The sequence below is a fragment of the Camelus bactrianus genome, chromosome 9, assembly GCF_048773025.1.
Source record: "Camelus bactrianus isolate YW-2024 breed Bactrian camel chromosome 9, ASM4877302v1, whole genome shotgun sequence".
Classification (NCBI taxonomy): Eukaryota; Metazoa; Chordata; class Mammalia; order Artiodactyla; family Camelidae; genus Camelus; species Camelus bactrianus.
The window spans coordinates 40,876,375-40,895,259 of record NC_133547.1 but is presented as its reverse complement, the minus strand read 5'-3'; the positions used below and the strand labels follow the sequence as shown (position 1 = coordinate 40,895,259).

The window sequence follows — 18,885 nt, the reverse complement described above, 5'->3', positions numbered from 1 at the left end:
TGGTACTTAGCCAAAGGAGTTGAAAATTTATGTCACAAAAAAATTGCTCATGAATGATTAGAGCAGCTTTATTCATAATTGCTGCAACCTGGAAACAACCAAGATATCCTTCAGTAGATGCCTGAATAACTAAACAATGGAATAGTAACACCAAAAAGAAATGAGCTGTCAAGCCATGGAAAGACATGGAGGAATCTTAAATGCATATTACTAAGTGGAAGAAGCCAATTTGAAAAAGCTGTACATACTGTGTCGTTTCAACTATAGGACACTCTAGAAAAGGCAAAACTATGGATACAATAGAAAAGATCATTTGTTGCCAGGGAAGAGGGTAGGAGGAGGGATAAACAGACAGAGCACAGAAGATTTTTAGCATTAGTGAAACTATTCTGTATGATATTATAATGTGGCATATATATTATAAATTTGTTCAAATACATAAGAGTGTGCAACACCAGGAGTGAACCCTAATGTAAACCCTATGGACTTTGGGTGATAACTATGTGTCAATATAGGTTCATCCTTCATAAAAAAAATATCATCTGGCAAGTGATGTTGATAATGGGGAGACTATGCAGCATGTGTGAGAGTATATGGGAAGTCTCTACCTCTCATTTCTGTTGTAAACATATGACTGCTCTGAAAAATAAAGTGTTCTTTAAAAAAGAAGCAATTATCTTTATATTTTATTTGTGAAATGTCTATTATTTGTTTTAATAAATTCTAGCAAAAAAGCAGAGAGGATTAGCTAAAACAACATTGGTAAAATGTTGACTGTTGAAGCTGGGTGATATGTACCTGGAGATTCATTTTGCTAGTCTTCTTTCTTTTGTATAAGTCTAGAAATTCTATAAGAAAAGTTTCTAAATTTAATTTAAAAAGGGAAGTAAAGAAGTGAGGATCCAGAGAAGTTAAGTGACTTTTCCAAGGCCACCCAGTCTGGTCTCCGGGCTTTAATTCCTATGCAATTTCTTTTACTCCACACTGAGTAGGCATGGCAGGGCCACAGGTGGCTCCATGTAGTCAAAATGGTATTGTCTGAGACACAGACTATGGTGTCATGCTGGCTCCCTTACTCTAACACACCAAGCCAGGAATGCCAGGTTAATATTTATGTTTCTTGGTAGGGAGGAGCATGAGGAATGGGGTGCTGGTGAGCTAGGGAGCAAGAATGATTTGGGTTACTCAGGAAATTAAGAGATTTCTGATGTTATTTTCAGAAGAATTTTGGAAAATACATAAGCTAATCCAGTATGATACAGGTCTTTCTTACATCTTAGTAGGGGTTAAACAGTGAGGCTGGGTGAAGGATAAAAAGAGAACAATAGACAGTTTTGTACTGATCAGGTTGATTCCCGTGCTCTCCTGTTTATGACAGCCAAGCATTATTCTGAACCTAGGGGCTGATCTGTCCCAGGGAACTGAGGTTGGAAAATTAAATCCAGGCTGAACTGAGGAGGATTCCTCTTGTACTCACATATGTCTGGATGGAGTCCCACGCCGCCTTGGTGCTGTTGTCTGAGTGGTATCGCTTGATGCTGTCGGTCAGACCCTCAGCTACATAGTCATTCAGCTGGGTGGGCATATTCCAGCAGAGGAGACATTGTAAAAAGCAGGTGAGTTGAAGGAACAAAGAATTTCTAGCATAGGCTAGTAAAGTGGTTCCACTTGCTCCTCCCTTCCAAATGGTCTCCTCAGAACTAAGGAAGTGAGGGGAGGGAGCTTATATATAGGAAGGAACGCTGAATATGAAATGGCATTGAAGGAAGAAATACACGGTTGTCTCTTGTCCTTCTAGAACTCTGGTTTTACGAAGGAAGAAAAGAGACAATAAAAGCATGGGTGTCTTGGGCTCTGAGACAGATATTCTGTACTGCCAAACACTTGGAGAAAAATGAGTAGGAAGGAGATAAATTTGTTTTTGCTGTTCTTTACGTTTATCCTTTAAAACGCCACTCAAATGAAATTCCCTTCATGAATTTTTTTCTTTCCCCAAGTACAGTTAATCTCTCTTTCCTCCATCCTTACACCTTGATTCTACCTCTATTATAGGACTTATTTTGTGCCAACTTCTTCCCCACTGCACACTCCCCGCTCTTAGCAATACAACACTGAGTTGTGTTCTCTATAACTTACCTTCCGTTCATAAACGAAGAGCAGGATGGCCAAGGTCACCTCAGCAAGGAGGATAATCAGCAGCAGGACAAAGAACTGGGGAAAAGCAGAGAGATGCTCACAGCATTGATCCCAGTTCTTCCCCCACTCCCACTTTACCCCTGCAGCATCCGGCATGTCTCTGTGCATGTGCAGGAGGTTCTGTTCCTGCCTACTCAGGCCTTTAAAAGCCTTCTCTAGTTCTGTGAGGAATATTTTTCTTTTCCTACAGCTAGTCTCCAAGATTCTGGAGGGCAGATCAGCTGTCTTCAAACTTTGTTCTCTTATTCCCATTGTGAATATTGAGTTCCGTGCGCATTATGAATATGCAATACCATTTGTTGACTCAATGAAGCATTTTTGGCATCAACCTATTGAGACAATTGAGCAAAAGACTAGTAAATTAAACCATGTATCTTTCGAGTTTGGGGCGTGGTCCTTTCTGCAAGTGCAGGGCTACTTTGGGGTGGAAGATGGTGGAGATTGAGAGGAACCCTGTACAGATGGGGAGAAGAGATGCTCTAATCATGGTCTTAACTCATATTTATCTCCAACTTTAGATTCTTATGCTAATCACAGTTAATAGAAAACCCATTTTCACTTATTCACTTTCCCTCACCTTTTTACTCCAACACAAATTGTGGCTACTTAAACCTGTTCTCCATGTCTATTATGCCATTAGTCTTTTGCCATTAGTCTGGGAACTATTTGAGAATAAGGACTTTCTTATTCTCTCTCTTGGCTCCAGTTTAACAGTGGATCCATAAGGGAGAGAAGATTAACCACATGGCTTGAGGAAGAACCACGGTGTTGGGGAACCCATACTTATGGCTAGAGTGGCACTGTTATACCAAGCTCTGTTCTGGGCACACTAGAGAAATGAGGAGTTCTTCCTTCACAGAGCTTAAGTGCAAAATCCAAGTCTAAAGGCACTCCTTAGGGTAATTAACTGACAGGGAGCATCTCTCGTGTTAGAACTCAGTGGCTGCAGCCTAGGCCCTCCTCGCCTGGCTGGGTCACTCACATTGTGACAGATGTGAGACAGGTAAGCATCCTCTGCCATTTTAGGAGGGTCACAGAATTCAGAAGAATTTAGAGACTATATTTTCCATCAGTTAGTGACTCTGAGTCAGATCCTGGAAATACATACTAATGTCACAAGGATTTAGGCAGAAGGATGACACTCGATTTCAATCAGATATAAAGGAGAAATAAAAAGCTACAAAGGCAAATTATAATGACAGGTGTCATTATTAACAGTGTAAAATGGATGCCAAGGAGGACAGCAATACCCTCTCTTATCTATCCCAGGGAACCTTGAGGAAAGCAAATAGTATTGGTCTAGACAGACGTGACTGACCTGAGGTGCGAATCTCATGTTCCTATGATTTCCCTGTGCTAACAGGAGAGATATCAAAAAACATCTTGTCTGTTGGTTAAGGCATCAGGTCCCCCTACTTAGAGCACCACATCAGCTGTGAGAGTAACTCACCGACATAAGCAGGCACTTGTTCTCCTTGATAGATCCCATGCAGCCCAGGAAGGCGACCACCATGATAATGGAGCCCACGATGATGAGCACATTGCCCAGTGTCAGAGAGGGGAGGTTATGGAAGAGCACCCCAAAGTTGTTGTGGATCAGGAGGTAGATCCCAAAGCCCAAAATGCAACAGCCGCAGAACTGAAAGGAAGAATCACAGAACATTCTGAAGTAAAACATGGTTCTTGACTGTCTCCTCATATTCTCACTTACTTGAGATCAGAATCACCTTTTTCCGTGGACTCTACCCAACAAACTCTTTACTCAGATTTCCTCATGCACCTAGAAAAAAAGTTATCATCTCCTGTGATGTCCCACCCATGCATTATCCTACCCATATCAGACACCAAGGAAGGTTCATTCCTATCAGTAACACAGTTATCTTCATGCTTCAGATTCCTGCTCATGCTTCATATCTTCACAATTCAGATTCCTACTTCTTGTTTCTTCAACTGCTTATACATGGTCTTCGCTTTGGAAACCAAGACCACGTAAAGGGGATGCCCTGATGAACTTGAGAAGTTCATCTTCCTTGGCAGAAAACTAGAGAAGCCAAACTTTTAAGATCTTCTCATAGAAGTATGAGTATCAACCCATCTTATGTCTGAAATTCAATTGCTGAATTTTGTATAGTGAAACCTCCCCAGAAAAGGTGACTTCCCTTTCAATCAGCTATTTTTTCCAAGAAGCCAGGGTTGGAGGTAGAAAGAGAAAGAAAAAGGGGCACACAATACACAGAATATAGAATCTTAGGTTTCTCACCCATAGATGTCAGCAATGAGCAGTGATAGCTTAAAGCTCCCAGACAGAAACAGCATCCCCAACTGCACTATATCTTTCAAATTTTGTAGGCTTATACTGTGGCAGGATGGGAAGAGGGGAGCAAATTATTATTTTCTTGTTCTTGGGCTGGGTATACTGTTCATGACCTGGGCATGCATGGGTTGCATTCCACACCAGGCTCTTCAGGAGAAGAGAAAGAAGTAGAGTGTAGCTGGGAAAAGGTGAGCTCAACCATGCTTAGAGGAGACACACTTACCCAAAAGATCAAATTGAAGAAAAACAGGACATACTTCAGCAATTTCAAGCTACTCATGCCCATGCTGAGATATTCTTGCCCTAAAAAGTAGAAGTAAGAGAGGAAGTAAGTGACCTGGCTCCACTAAGTGGCACCAGAGATCAGAGGCCACAAAAGTCCAGGGTTCAAAGATCTCCAGCATTACCTTGAGTTTGAGCTGTGAATTTTCTCTGAAAAGCTTCCCTGAACTTCTTGTTCTTTTAGTCTCTAAACTGAGTTAAAAATTGGCTCATCTTGAATACTCACTTTTGCTTCAATTCAGCAAGCCAATGATTCTTAATATTGGATTAAGCACTCTAGAAGGAAGCGATGGAGCTATTCTAAGAGGAGGATTAGGCACAGTGACACACACCAGGCCAGTGTTCAGAGACTGAAGGCAGTCCTGGGGTCAAAGATAGGCTGATCAATCAGCTGCTGTGGAAAAGGTCAGTGGGCTGGCTTGATCAGCCAGTTTCTTAAATGCACTGAGATACATATGCATTCTACATTTGGTCTATAACTCTCTCCACATGAAAATGAGGGGAACAGATCTATGCCTCACTCATTCTTTCACTGAAGAAACATATATAGTGTTTTCTGTTCTAAATGCTGTGGGAGATGCAAACATGACTAAGCAGTAGCTATCCTCCAGAAACTGTCAATATGAAAGCAGAGATAAAATTGGCCAACAAATATCCAATGGAGAAATGAAAAGAGATAGCAATGAGAACTTGAATTTTTAAAATATAAAATTTCATTTCTCAGTGAGGACATATCAATATCTAAAGTCTGGTCCTCAACTCTAGAGATCCAGATACACAATTCTGAATTTTCTCTCAGAAGTAATGAGGTTCTATAGAGTGACATATTTTAAAACTGTGCATAAGACTGATACAGAAAGCAGAATGTCAATTTATTGGATTTTTTTCCCATTAGAACTATGCCTTTTCTAGTGCACAGATTGCTTTTATAATCCATCATTCCTTCTTTGCAGTGCCAAGGTACCTGTAAATCAGATGGTCTTAAGAGATAGTTCATTCAGGCTGTAGATAAGCCTGATGAGCTACTTATGTTCCATAATAGAGTAATGTTCTCTGTTAAAAAGATAAAATACTTATATTTATCTCATACCTGTTCCTTTATTTTGTCCTTCTCTTTTCCCTTCCTTCTTGTCTTGACCCTCAGAGTTACTCTTTTTTAAATTGAAGTATAGTCAGTTTACAATGTTGTGTCAGTTTCTGGTAAACAACATAATGTTTCAGTCATATATGTACATACATATTTCCTTTTCAGATTCTTTTTCATTATAGGTTACTACGAGATATTGAATATAGTTCCCTGTGCTGTACAGTATAAACTTGTTGTTTGTCTATTTTATATACAGAAGTTAGTATCTGCAAATCTTGAACTCCCAATTTATCCCTTCCCATCCACTTTCCACTCTGGTAACCATAAGTTTATTTTCTATGTCTGTGGGTCTGTTTCTGTTTTGTAAGTAAGTTCATTTGTGTCTTTTTTTTTTTTTTTCAGATTCCACATATAAGTGATAGCATATGGTGTTTTTCTTTCTTTTTCTGGCTAACTTCACTTAGAATGACAATCTCCATCCATGTTGCAGCAGATGGCATTATTTTATTATTTTTTATGACTGAGAAATAATCTATTGTGTATATATACCATATCTTCTTTATCCAATTATTGCCAATGGACATTTAGGTTGTTTCCATGTCTTGGCTATTGTAAATAGTGCTGCTATGAACATTGGGTTGCATGTATCTTTTTGAATTAGAGTTCCCTCCAGATACATACCCAGGAGTGGGATGGTTGGATCATATAGTAAGTCTATTTTTAGTTTTTTAAGGAACCTCTATACCATAAGAATTAATAATTCTTACTTTGTGTATGTACATTCCTAAAAATTCATGTATGTGTGAAATGATAGTATTTTGTATTTCATGAGGTAACTAAAATATATTACTAAAATGTATTTCACCTTTTTAATTTTAGCTTTTTTAATGTGAACATGTAAAATTACATTTTGGGGATGAATTGACAGGGATCAGATTTGCCCTCTCACTTAAAACAACTCCAAAATGTTCAAACTATAAAATGATAACTTGCAAGACACTGACCATCAGACAATGAAGGACAGTGATCACTGAGAGATGGCAAATAAATGATGTGAAGTCTATGATTTCCCCAGCTTACTGAATTGACATAGTTTCCAGACCATGGGGCAGAAAGAGGAAGCCTGGCAGATTATCTGAGTTGAGACAGAACTGAGATTCTTAGGAGAGCAAGGCAGCTAGAGGTCACAAGACAGAGTAATGTAGAGGAGCGAGCTACACAGAGAACGAACCACAGAGCTCTGCAGCGGATGCCTACATTACTAGTTTTCTCTTTTGTCTGTAACAAATTACCACAAACTTAGTGTCTCAAAATAACATAAATGTATTCTCTTACAGTTCTGAAGGTCAGAAGTCCAAATTCAACATATTGGCAGGGCTGCCTTCTGTCTGAAGGATTCAGGAAGAGAATCTGTTTTCTTGCATTTGTCAGCTTATTTGCATAACTTGGCCCCTTCCTCACTACACTCCAACTTCTTGCTTTTGTCAAACACATCTGCCACTTCCCACTTTGATCTACTTCTTTCTTATAAAGACCCATATGATTAGATGAGGCCTACCCACATAATCCAGGATATAGTATCTCCAGTTCAAAATGTTTAATTCAACTCTCTATAAAATTCCCTTTGCCCTATAAAGCACATGAACCTATCTGAGGGTCCCATGAATCAGTCAACCATAATGTCTATCAGGAATTTAATGGAATATCGATTAGTGCTACATGTGATAAACTACCCAAGACTGAATATCATATAAACAGTGACTGGCACTCACCCAAAAGTGGGATTAATGCCTATTCTCACCAACCAGAGTAGAAAACCTCAAGATTCACAGGGTAGAGTACACAGAAGGGTCTTGCTTCAGTTGGCAGGGAATAAAGAGACCTAGACTGAACACTACTCTAGATCCACCTAACAAATCTTAACAGCAAGGCCTGAAAGTATCAAACACTTTCCAAGTAACTTAAATGCATCTCCAAACAAAACTCAATAATATTTTATAGAAATATAAAAATATCCAGCACCCAGCAAAGTAAAATTTGCAATGTCTGGATTCACTCAAAATACCAGGCATGCATGCAAGAATCAGGAAGTACAACCCATAATGTGGATATAGATTCATAAAATAAAACTGACCCAGATGTGAGACGAGTGGTTTAAGACATTAAGTCAGATATTATATGTTCAAAAAAATTAAGTAGAAACATGGAAAATATTTTTTAAAAGACTTAAATTGAGCTTCTAAAGAAGAAAACTACAATGTGTGAGATGAAAAATACACTGGGTTGAATTGATGGCAGATTAGGGGTTGTAGAGGAAAAGGTTAATGATCTTGAAGACAGCAAGGGAAAGTATCTCAAAAGAAACACAGATAGAAAATTTAAAAATTTTTAATAAACCAAGTATCAATGAGTTGAGAATGTTAAATGGCCTAAAATACATGCAATTGGAGTCCTCAAAAGGGAAGAGAGATGGGGCTGGAGAGAAAAAATATTTAAAGAAATAATGACTGAAAATTTCCTAAATTTGACTTAAAAAATACACCCACAGATCCAAGAAGCTCAATGAACAACAAGCACAAGAAAAATGAACACTACCTCAAGACATTTTACAATCAAATTACTCAAAACCAGAGATTAAAAAAAAAAAATTTAAATGGAAAGAGAATAAAGAGACATTTTAGGTACACAGGAACAAATCTAAAGATAAAAGCAGACCTCATTGGGAAATAGGCAAGCCAAGAGACAGTGGAGAAACATATTTTAAAATATAAAAAGAAAACATAATGTCAACCTAGAATTCTACACCCAGTAAAAATATATTTCAAAAACTAAGAAAAAAATAAAGACTTTCTGACACACAAAAAACTGAAAGTATTCCTCACCAGTAGATCGATGCTATAATAAATGTTAAAGGAAATCCTCCAGGTAGAAGAAAAAATGAGATCAGATGGAAATACAGATCTACACAAAAGAATGAAGAACACTGGAATCAGTACACTGATAAATATAAAAGGTTTTTTGTTATTTATTTTTAAAGATGCTGGACTATTTAAGCAAAAATAATAACAATGTTTTATGTGGTTAATAACACGTGTAGAAGTAAAATTTATGATAACAGTAACATAGAGGTTGGAAAGGGAGATATGGAAGCATACTATTGTAATGTTCTTATGTTATATGTGAAATGGTCTATCTTGAATTGGTCTATCAGTCTTTCCTAAAAATAGAATGTCATGAGTTAAAGATGTACACTCTAAACCATAGGCAATCACTAAAATGTTTTAAAAACCCAAAGAATTATAACTAATAAGCTAGCAAAGAAGATAAGAATTATTTTTAAAAATACTGGATTAATTTTTTCAAAACCAGAAAAAGAGGAAAAGAGAAACTGCTATGGTCTGCTATGGTGATTTTGTGTCCCCACCAAATTCACATGTTGAAATCTTAATGCTCGATGAAACAGTGTTAGGAGGTAGGATAATTTGGGTGTTCCGTCATGAGAATGGAGCCTATGAATGGGATTAGTGCTCTTATAAAAGAGAACTCAGAGATCTCCCTAGCCCTTCTACCATGAGAGGGTATAATAAGTCTGTGACCCAGGAGAAAGTCCTCACCTGACCATGCTGGTACCCTAATCTTGGACTTCCTGCCACCAGAATTGTGAGAAATAAATTTCTATTGTTTACAAGTTACCCAGTCTGTGGTAATTTGTCACAGCAGCCCATACAGACTAAGACAAAAGCAAAGAAAAGATGGAGAAAATAGAAAACAAATATATTCAACTCCAACCATATTAATATCACCAAAAAAAAAAAAAAAAAAAAAAAGAAATGGTCTAAATACTCCAAGGATGAGGCAGAGATAAACAAATGGATTAATTAGGAGGAGGCCAAGATGGTGGAGTAGGATGCTTGTAGCTCATCCTCTCCCACAAATGCACCAAGACTCACATCCACAGACCCACTCAGCCAACCAGAGCACCTGCAGAACTCCAACAGAACATCGTCCTCTTCAAAAGATAGAGATGCCAAAAATCTGGTAGGAGAAAAGGAAAAAAGAAGAAAAGGCAAAACAGAGCGGACGGGTGCCGCGGGGAGGGAGTGGCAAAGGAGGACTTCTGCTTGTTCGCTGGGTCTCCCCTCTCCAACTGAGAGGCCAGCAGGACAGAGCGGGAGCCTCTGAGGCTCAGATCTGTACAGAGCAGCCCTTGACTGATAGAACTAAGTTAAATGGGCACAGAGGGTCCCCGCGACACCCAGCCCAGAGACGTGGGCCGGCAGCGGTGGGTAGGGCCAGGCTGCACAAGCCTGGTGGAGGAGAGGAACGGCTGCGCTGAGGCAGCCCCGGGGGACTGCAGTGGGTGGTGCGCCGTGGTTGTGGGTGCACAGGGCAGAACAACCTGAGCCCTCCATAAAACAGCACGGCTGATGTGCCCTGGGGGGAAGGGTGCATACCCACAGAAAGTTTTCGGGTGAAGAGAGGTGGGGCTCAGGCACAGCCGCCATATCCTCCGGCGCTTAGCATCCAGGCGGGGGCGGGGGCGAAACCTGTATCTGCACCAAAGGGCTTAGCAGCCTCAAGGGCCTGACGGAGACTTGTCTACAGCCCGAGGCAGATAGGATCCTTCCGTCCTAGTCCCTCAGAGAACTTGCTTCGCCAAGACAAACAAGGAGCTGGGTTTTGGCCCGGAGCAGGGACAGAGCTGTTCCTTGGTCCTGCCGGAGCCCGCCTGCAGAGCGCTGACCCGAGGCGGAGCGCGCAGCCGCACAGAGCAGCGGAGCTACCGGGGCCGGGAGGAGGCAGGCGGCCACCCGCCTTTCAGGCAGGAACGCAGCCCTGATTGCGGTGCTGGGAGGGGGCACGACCCGCCCTCCTACCCGGCCAGTCTGTAACATCTGACTGCAGCATCGGGAGGGGCAGTGACCTGCCCGCCCACAGCAAAGGAGAGCTGCACCTGACCCAGTGTTGGGAGGAGGCACGATCTGCTTGCCGACAGGCACTGGGAGCAGCACAGACAAGGGTGCCAACGGAGGGCCTCCGGAAACAGCAAGCTAAGCTTCCAAAACAGGAGGAAGACAGAAAGACTTTGCATTAAAAGCACAGAGTCTCCAGAACACCGACCCCCTCCCTTTTTTTTTAAATCTATTTTTACCTGTTCTATTTTCTATTACCCTTTTAATTTTTACTTCTTAAACAATTATATATACCCCCAGTTTTAATCCCTTTTAAATTTTTAAAAAATATTTTTATTATTATTATTTTTAAAAATCCACATCATTTGATTTTTATTTCTCTTGGTTTTGATGTCCTGTTATTGATTATACACAGGTTTCAAATACATCTTTTCCTCTTTTCTCCTTTTTTAAAAGTTTTTGAAGGATGTCTCAACCCGCTTGCTACTCTGCTCCAACTAGCTCTTCTATTATTCATTACACAGTTTTCAAACCTTTCTTTTCTCCCTTCTTTTAAAATTCTGTCTCTCTCTCTCTCTTTTTTTTTTTCTAAGTTTTATTCCTACATAGGCAATAGATAGATAAACTCCTTAAGGACCACAATAGATAACTGACACTCCATAAACCACAGTGCCAGAGACGTATGAGCAAGATGAAGAAGCAGAGAAACCATTCCCAATTAAAAGAACAAGAGAAACCCCCTGAAACAATGATCAATGAAATAGACATCGATAGCCTACTAGATCAAGATTTCAAAAAAGGAGTGATCAAAGTACTGAAGGAACTTAAAGAGATAGTGCTTAGAGATATAAAATATGTCAAAAATGAAATTGAAGCTATAAAGAAGAGCCAAGTAGAATTGGTAAACTCACTTGCTGAGATGAGAGCTGACCTAAAGGCTGTACAAAGCAGACTAGATAATGCAGAGGAACAAATAAGTGATGTAGAAGACAGGACAACAGAAAGCACCCAATCAGAAACTGAGAGAAAAACAAATAAAAAACAATGAAAACAACACAAGGGACCTATGGGATAATATAAAGTGTGCCAATCTATGCATAATAGGGGTTCCAGAAGGGGAAGAAAGAACAAAGGGGATTGAAAAGGTATTGGAAGAAATCATGACTGAAAACTTCCCAAACCTAAAGGAATCAGATATCCAAGTACAGGAGGCTCAGAGGGTCCCAAACAGGAAGAACCCAAATAGACTCTCACCAAAACATACTATAATCAAGATGGCCAGAGTCATGGATAAAGAAATGATCCTAAAGGCAGCAAGAGGCAAAGAGTGAGTTACAAAGGAACCCCCATAAGACTCTCAGCTGATTTCTCTACACAAACACTACAGGCCAGAAGGAAGTGGCAAGATCTATTCAAAGTCCTGAATGAAAAAAAGATGCAGCCTAGGATACTCTATCCAGCAAGGCTATCCTTTAGAATAGAAGGAGAGATAAAGAACTTCACAGACAGGCAAAAACTAAAAGAGTTTAGCAACACTAAACCCATGCTAAAAGAAATATTCACAGGTCTACTCTAAATGGATAAGAAGCAGGATGCTACAGAGATGAGAAACTCATAACTGGAAAGGAGATAACTGCCATGAATTCCAAATAGAATAAACACAAAATTGTAAAAGAAGACATCTTGATCATTAAGAGTGGGAGAGGGAAGCAAGGAAAGCCACTGTGGAAAACACTATGGAGATTCCTCAAAAGACTAGGAATAGACTTACCATATGACCCAGGAATCCCACTCCTGGGCATATATCCAGAAGGAACCCTTCTTCAAAATGACACCTGCAACCCATTGTTCATGCAAGCACTATTTACAATAGCCAAGACATGGAAACAGCCTAAATGTCTATCAACAGATGACTGGATAAAGAAGAAGTGGTATATTTATACAATGGAATACTATTCAGCCATAAACACTGACAACATAACACCATTTGGAGCAACATGGATGCTCCTGGAGAATGTCATCCTAAGTGAAGTAAACCAGAAAGAGAAAGAAAAATACTATATGAGATCACTCATATGTGGAATCTAAAAAAAAAAGCATAAATACAAAACAGAAATAGACTCATAGACATAGAATACAAACTTCTGGTTGCCAAGGTGGCGGGGGGTGGGAAGGGACAGACTGGGATTTTAAAATGCAGAATAGATAAACAAGATTATATTATATAGCACAGGGAAATATATACAAGATCTTGTGGTAGCTCACAGTGAAAAAAAAATGTGACAATGAATATATGTATGTTCACGTATGACTGAAAAATTGTGCTCTACACTAGAATTTGACACAACACTGTAAAATAACTATTACTCAATAAAAAATATATAAAAAAAGGAAAAAATAAAGATTAAATACTTGATGGAAGTAATTATAGAATCAGTAGACAGAAGATCAGTAAAGATAAGGTAGAAATAACATTGTCAATGAACTTGAACTAATCAATTGTATTAGAACAGCCTACCCAACAACAGAATTCACATTCATATCAAGCATTCATGACACATTTACCAAGATAGAATATTCTGGGCCCCATAACAACTTTCAATAAGTTTAGAGAAATGAATTTAGAAACCTATAACAGAAATATCTCTAGAAAATCCCCAAATATTTGAAGACTAAATATCATAATTCTAAATAGTCCGTAGGTCAAACAAGAAATCAATGAGAAAATTAGAAAGACTATACCAAGGGTTGATGAAGATGTGATGGAACTGGAAATCTCACACACTGTTGGTAGAATGTAAAATGCTATATTCACTTTGAAAAACAGTTTTCCCGTCTTGTAAAAAAGTTAAACAGACACTTATATTATCCAGCTATTCCACTCCAAGGTATTTATCCAAGAGAAATGAAAATACATGCCCATATGTACATATATACAAAGACTTGTACAGGAATGTTCATAGCAAATTTATTTGTGATAGCCAAAAACTGGAAACAAACTGCGATATTGTGATATATATATATGGTCATTCAGATGACTAAAATATATTTCTTAGATATATTTGGTCTTAATCCATTGTTCCTGGCTCACAGCTCCCATAACCCTTGGAACTTACTGAGTAATAAGAGCAATGGGAACATTTTTTGACGTACTATTTGGTCTCATCCTGAATTCTTAAAAATGCTTCAGAGCCATAAAGGTATCTTGTTATTCATAACAAGCCGTTTCTACCACAAATGGGTTTATGTTAATGGAGGTGGCTTTTACAAAGAACCTAAGGCTAGGGGCCTATTGTCAGGAGAATCAACTATGAATAGAGGATTGGAACTTTCAGTCTTAACTCCCTAATTTTCAGGGAACAGAGAGGGGCCGTTGGTTGCATTAATCACCAATGGCCAATGAGGTAGTCAACCATGCCTACCTAAATGGAGCCTACATAGAAACCAAAAAAGGAAGGATTTAGAAAGCTTCCACCTAGGGGAACCAGAACACTTTCATGTGCCATCATGCCAGGCTCCAAGCTTCACGAGAACAGAAGCTCCTTTGTTAGGGACTTCACCCTATGTGTCTCTTCATTTGACTTTTATTACATATCCTTTGTAATAAATCAGTAATCTTGTGAGTGAATAGGTTTCCCTGAGATCTGTGAGCCATTCTAGTAAATAAGTTGAACCCAAGGAGGGGGTCTTGGGAACCTCTGGTTTATAGCCAGTAGATCAGAAGCACAGATAACAGCCTGGGCTTGGGGCTGGTATCTTAAATGGAAGGCAGTCTTGTGGGACTGAGTCCTTTCCTTATGGAATCTGATTCTATCTCTGGGTATATAGTATCAGAATTGAGTTGAAGTCTTGGATACTCTGTAACAAGAATTTCCTGTTGGTGTAGGGGAAGCCTCCACACATACACACACGTATGTTGGAATTAGGTCCAGGAAACTAATTGACAAACTAAAGCTCCAACAACAGGTGAATGGATAAATAAATGGTGGTATAACTATATAACAGTATACTACTCAGGAGTAAAAAGGAATGAACCGTTGGTACACACTAGAGCAGAGATGAATCTCAGAATGATTAAGGTGAGTGAAAGAAGCTAGACAAAAGAAGAGTACATCCTGTATGATTAGTTACATAAAATTTTAGAAAATAAAAAATAATTTATAGCAACAGAAGACAGATCAGTGATTGCCTGGGGACTGGGGTAGAGAATCATAGGGGTGAAGGTAAATAGAGAGGGAGTAGGCAAGAGCAGGAGAAAGGGATCACAAAAGGCCACAAATAATCTTTTGCGAGTGATGAATATGTTGTCTTGACTGTAGTGATGGTTTTATGCTTGTGTGCATGTGTCAAAAGGCCCTTCCTGATTTACTCCTGTCCATCTCCCCAAATTCACAGCAACATTCCTGGTCTTATATTTTAAAATCTAGCAAGTAACACTGAAAAATGTTCTCCATGCTTCCTTCCTTACCTTTGCTCAGTGGTTCTTTGCTGGAATTTGCCCCTTTCTTCCCCCTCTGACCCCTTAATTTGGTTAGCTACTAATCAACCTGAGACTCAGCTCAAGTGTCATTTTTTCAAGAAAACTTCTCTGACTGTGTCTAATTCATCACACCCAATCCGCACTTTGTTTTACAATGATCTCTTCCCTCACTAGAATGTCAGCTCCTTGAGGGTAGGAGCTAATTTATTCATCTCTGAATCCTCAAGGTCCAACACAGTACATGATTCGATTAAAAAAGTACGGCTGTTGAGTGAATAAACGACTGGAACTTTGCTCGTTAACTCTGCATAATCTGGTGTAGTGGAAAGAAAATGACACTGAAGAATGAGGAGCCTTGGGCTTGAGATTTATTGTGCCATTAAACTAATCTTTTGGACATGGGAAAATAATTGACACAAAAGGAGACTGGGCCAGGTGCCACCTAGAGTCACCACAGGCCCAATATCCTTGGCTGTGACAGCTGCTTCAGGGCCCCGTAATCTGTTGTCCCCAGAGCGCCAACTCGTGAGGTGCCTACAAACCTGGGAATATCCCCACCGATTCTTTCCTTCACAGGCAGGAAATGGAACCTCTTTCTCCTTCCCTGATTTTCCACTTACTCTCACACCTCACTGAAGGAGAAAAGCTGCCCATTTTGTGAAAATTGTTACTACTCTCACCACGTGCAGTGATGATCCCAGGTTTTACACAAACTGAGAGAGAAGGCCACTCTGTTTCCCCTTTCCTTACTTCACCGTGTCTGGCCAGTTACTGAGTTTCACCCCTTTCAATCCCACTGTCTGGAAAAACTGATGCCCCTCTGCAGTCAAAATCTGTGACTCATGTCGCCCTGTGAAGAAAGTCCCTGACGTCAGCTTCCAGGAAGCCTCCATGACTGAACCGAAGTAATTGTGGCCACCTCCCACAGCCCAGTGTGGAGGCCAGGGAGGAAGCTCGCCCTTTAGTTTTGCAAACCAAAGAGCTCCGGCTGATAAACTGTCTCGTGGCCTTCTCATTCAATCTCTCTCTTTCCTTTGACCCGTCCTTGCAGCCATCCAAGCTAGTCTTGAATCTAACAGAGCTTAGAAGTGGCTCTATTCTGTTCTATTCTTAGATAAGGGATAGAAGTTTCAAGAAATTACCAATTCTTGATCTGATCCGATCTTAGATTTGGAGCTACAACAAGACAGTTTCGGTGTTACACAGACTATTATATGCATGAGAAGTTAAAAAGTATTCCTCCAACAAAAATAAACAAACAAAACCATAGGAATCCATAGTCAATAATTTTGGAAATAAATGAGATTAAATAAAATAAAGCAATAAACAGATTTTAATGAATGACGTCTGAGAAACTTGTTATATGTTAGTGTACATTGTGGATCTCTAAAAGTCTACTAATATAACTACAAACCTATTCTTCTATCGCAGATGACTTGTTAGCAGCTCAGAAAACATAGCGTTCCATGGAACACAGTTTGACAAACACCAGTGATGGCCTCCGGCAGGTCTAGTTTTGAGTCCTAGTAGGGCTGCATACCAGAAGCATGGCCCTGGGCAACTTGCTTAAGTTGTTCTGAGGGTTTAATGAGAAAATATTTCCTGAATAGCTCAGTATCAGATTGTCGGGGTTCAGTGAATCCTGAGGAAAAGATCAAGTTCAGAGCTTCCCTGACAGTCCATTTATAAGGGTGACTCTGGGATTTCTGCTAGATTTTTCAGGAATAAAATGCATCAGGATCCAGGAGGCCTTTAATAATCCTTTGCTTGTTTCATTTTTTGTTTTTTAACTTTTAAAAAGATTTGTATGTTCCCTTTGTGAAAAAGTCAAACTGTAAAGTACAAAGAACACTTAGTATCTTCTGAAACTTCACATCCATGAAATAACCACCATTAATATTTTTGGTGAACATCTTTCCAGCCATTTCTGTCTATACAAATCTATTTGCTGATTTACATAGAAAAACTTGGTATTTAGCAAGAAAATTATTGGCTTCCCATTTCTTCCTACACAGAACTGTAGAGGTCTTTGATTCATCAGTGAGGAAAATTCGGGACTTTAATAACAAAAGTTTTTTTTTTCCCTAAATAAGAAAGAAAATCTTCTTCATGAGGGCCCCCAAATTATGGCTCTCTTGACAAAATACATATAGATAAATGATGTAGTTCACTGGATCCTGAAAAATGCCAAAGCTCTTTATAAATATATTTTACTTATAATACTCATATCCACCCTGCAACTTAGATGTCAAAAGTCCCACTTTGCAAGCAGGAAATCCAAAGCTCAGACAGCTTATGCAACTGGCACAACATCATCCAGCTAGTAGTCAGCAAAGCCAGGGCACAGGTCAAGGTCTTCCAGCCTCCTAAGCCTCCATCCTTTCCACTGTCCCAGGCTCTGGTTTCATACCTCCTGCTTCCCAACTCAGCTCCCTCCCTGCAATGTGATGAGCGTCCAGGAGGACTCCCTCCATCTTTCTAGGTTCAAACCCCTGTGAGCAGTAGCTGAGGCAGGATGGAGGTTATGCAAGTATGTCTCTTCAGGGAGTAGTGAGCAGTTATAAGGGGAGGGGTGATACTAAAATAAAACCAAATCAAACCATCAACTTTTATGCATCAGTTTCCTCTCGTTTCTCCATCACTTTGTCAGAGGAATGTGTCTGTCATCTTATTCTTCCCTGAAATTGTGGTCTGATGACAATTTTTTTCCTTTCAAGGCTGTTCTCAGGGGAGAATTGGTGATTTGTAAAAGAGAGAAAGAAGAAAGAAGCAAAGAGAAGAGAAAAAAATGAGGAAAAACAAATCCAAATGATTTTGGGAGCTCATTTCACTCCATTTGGGAGCTTAGCAAGATACTGCTTAACGAAAAAGCACTGATACTCCTAGCAGCTGAGCTGAAACAGGGACCTTTATAATAAGGCCACTTTCTGACTCCGGAACAATTACATAAAACAGTTACCACTGTTACAGAGTCAATGGACTAGTGGTTTCTTTCCTTAGCTGAAAAATATGTAGAATTTTGCTGTGGAGGGTCCCTCTCCTGGAGACCTGTCCGTGGTGCACGGTGCATACAGGCAAGCTATGGCCAGTGTGGGCAAGGCTCTCTGTGGGGTAATGAAAGCCATTTCTGTGGTATTCCTATCAAAATTTGGAATAGCCTGAATCTAGTAATGAGGAAACATCAGACAAATCCAAATAAAGAGACATTCTAGGAAATAACTTGCCTATACTCTTCAAGAATATCAATATCGTGAAACACAGAGAAAGACAGAACTGTTCCAAATATAGGGTGACTAAAGAAACGCCACAATTAAAAGCACCGTATGATCAAAGATTTCCTTTTGCTATAAAAAATATTAGTGGGCAATAGGTGGAATAAAATCTATAGAGTTTTAATAGTATTGCATCAGTGTTAAAATCCTGATTTTGATCATTGTAAAGTGGATATGTAAAAGAATTTTTTTTTGTTTGTAGAAAATGCACTTAAGGGGAAAAGATACCAAGTTAGCAATTCCTGTCAAATGAGAAAGCTGGGGAAGGATAAAGAAAATGTGGTAAAATATTAGTATTTGATAAATCCTAGTGAAGGGGGATCAGAAATGCTTGGTACTGT

At 39.5% G+C, this 18,885-nt stretch overlaps 1 protein-coding gene across 2 annotated transcripts in view; it reads right to left on the bottom strand.

Annotated features, from left to right (window-relative positions):
- CD53 (CD53 molecule) overlaps window positions 1-18,885 on the bottom strand; it is a 40,898-nt gene that overhangs the window by 18,314 nt on the left and 3,699 nt on the right. The window contains exons 2-6 of one of the 2 annotated variants that reach the window (XM_074370143.1): window positions 5,883-5,989; window positions 4,734-4,813; window positions 3,647-3,835; window positions 2,137-2,211; window positions 1,478-1,573 (exon numbers count right to left, since the gene is read on the bottom strand). In XM_074370143.1, coding sequence (XP_074226244.1) covers window positions 1,478-1,573; window positions 2,137-2,211; window positions 3,647-3,835; window positions 4,734-4,796 — 423 coding nt within the window. In that variant the 5' untranslated portion in view covers window positions 4,797-4,813; window positions 5,883-5,989. The remainder of the gene's footprint in view (window positions 1-1,477; window positions 1,574-2,136; window positions 2,212-3,646; window positions 3,836-4,733; window positions 4,814-5,882; window positions 5,990-18,885) is intronic. The other variant, XM_010948284.3, reaches the window with a different exon arrangement.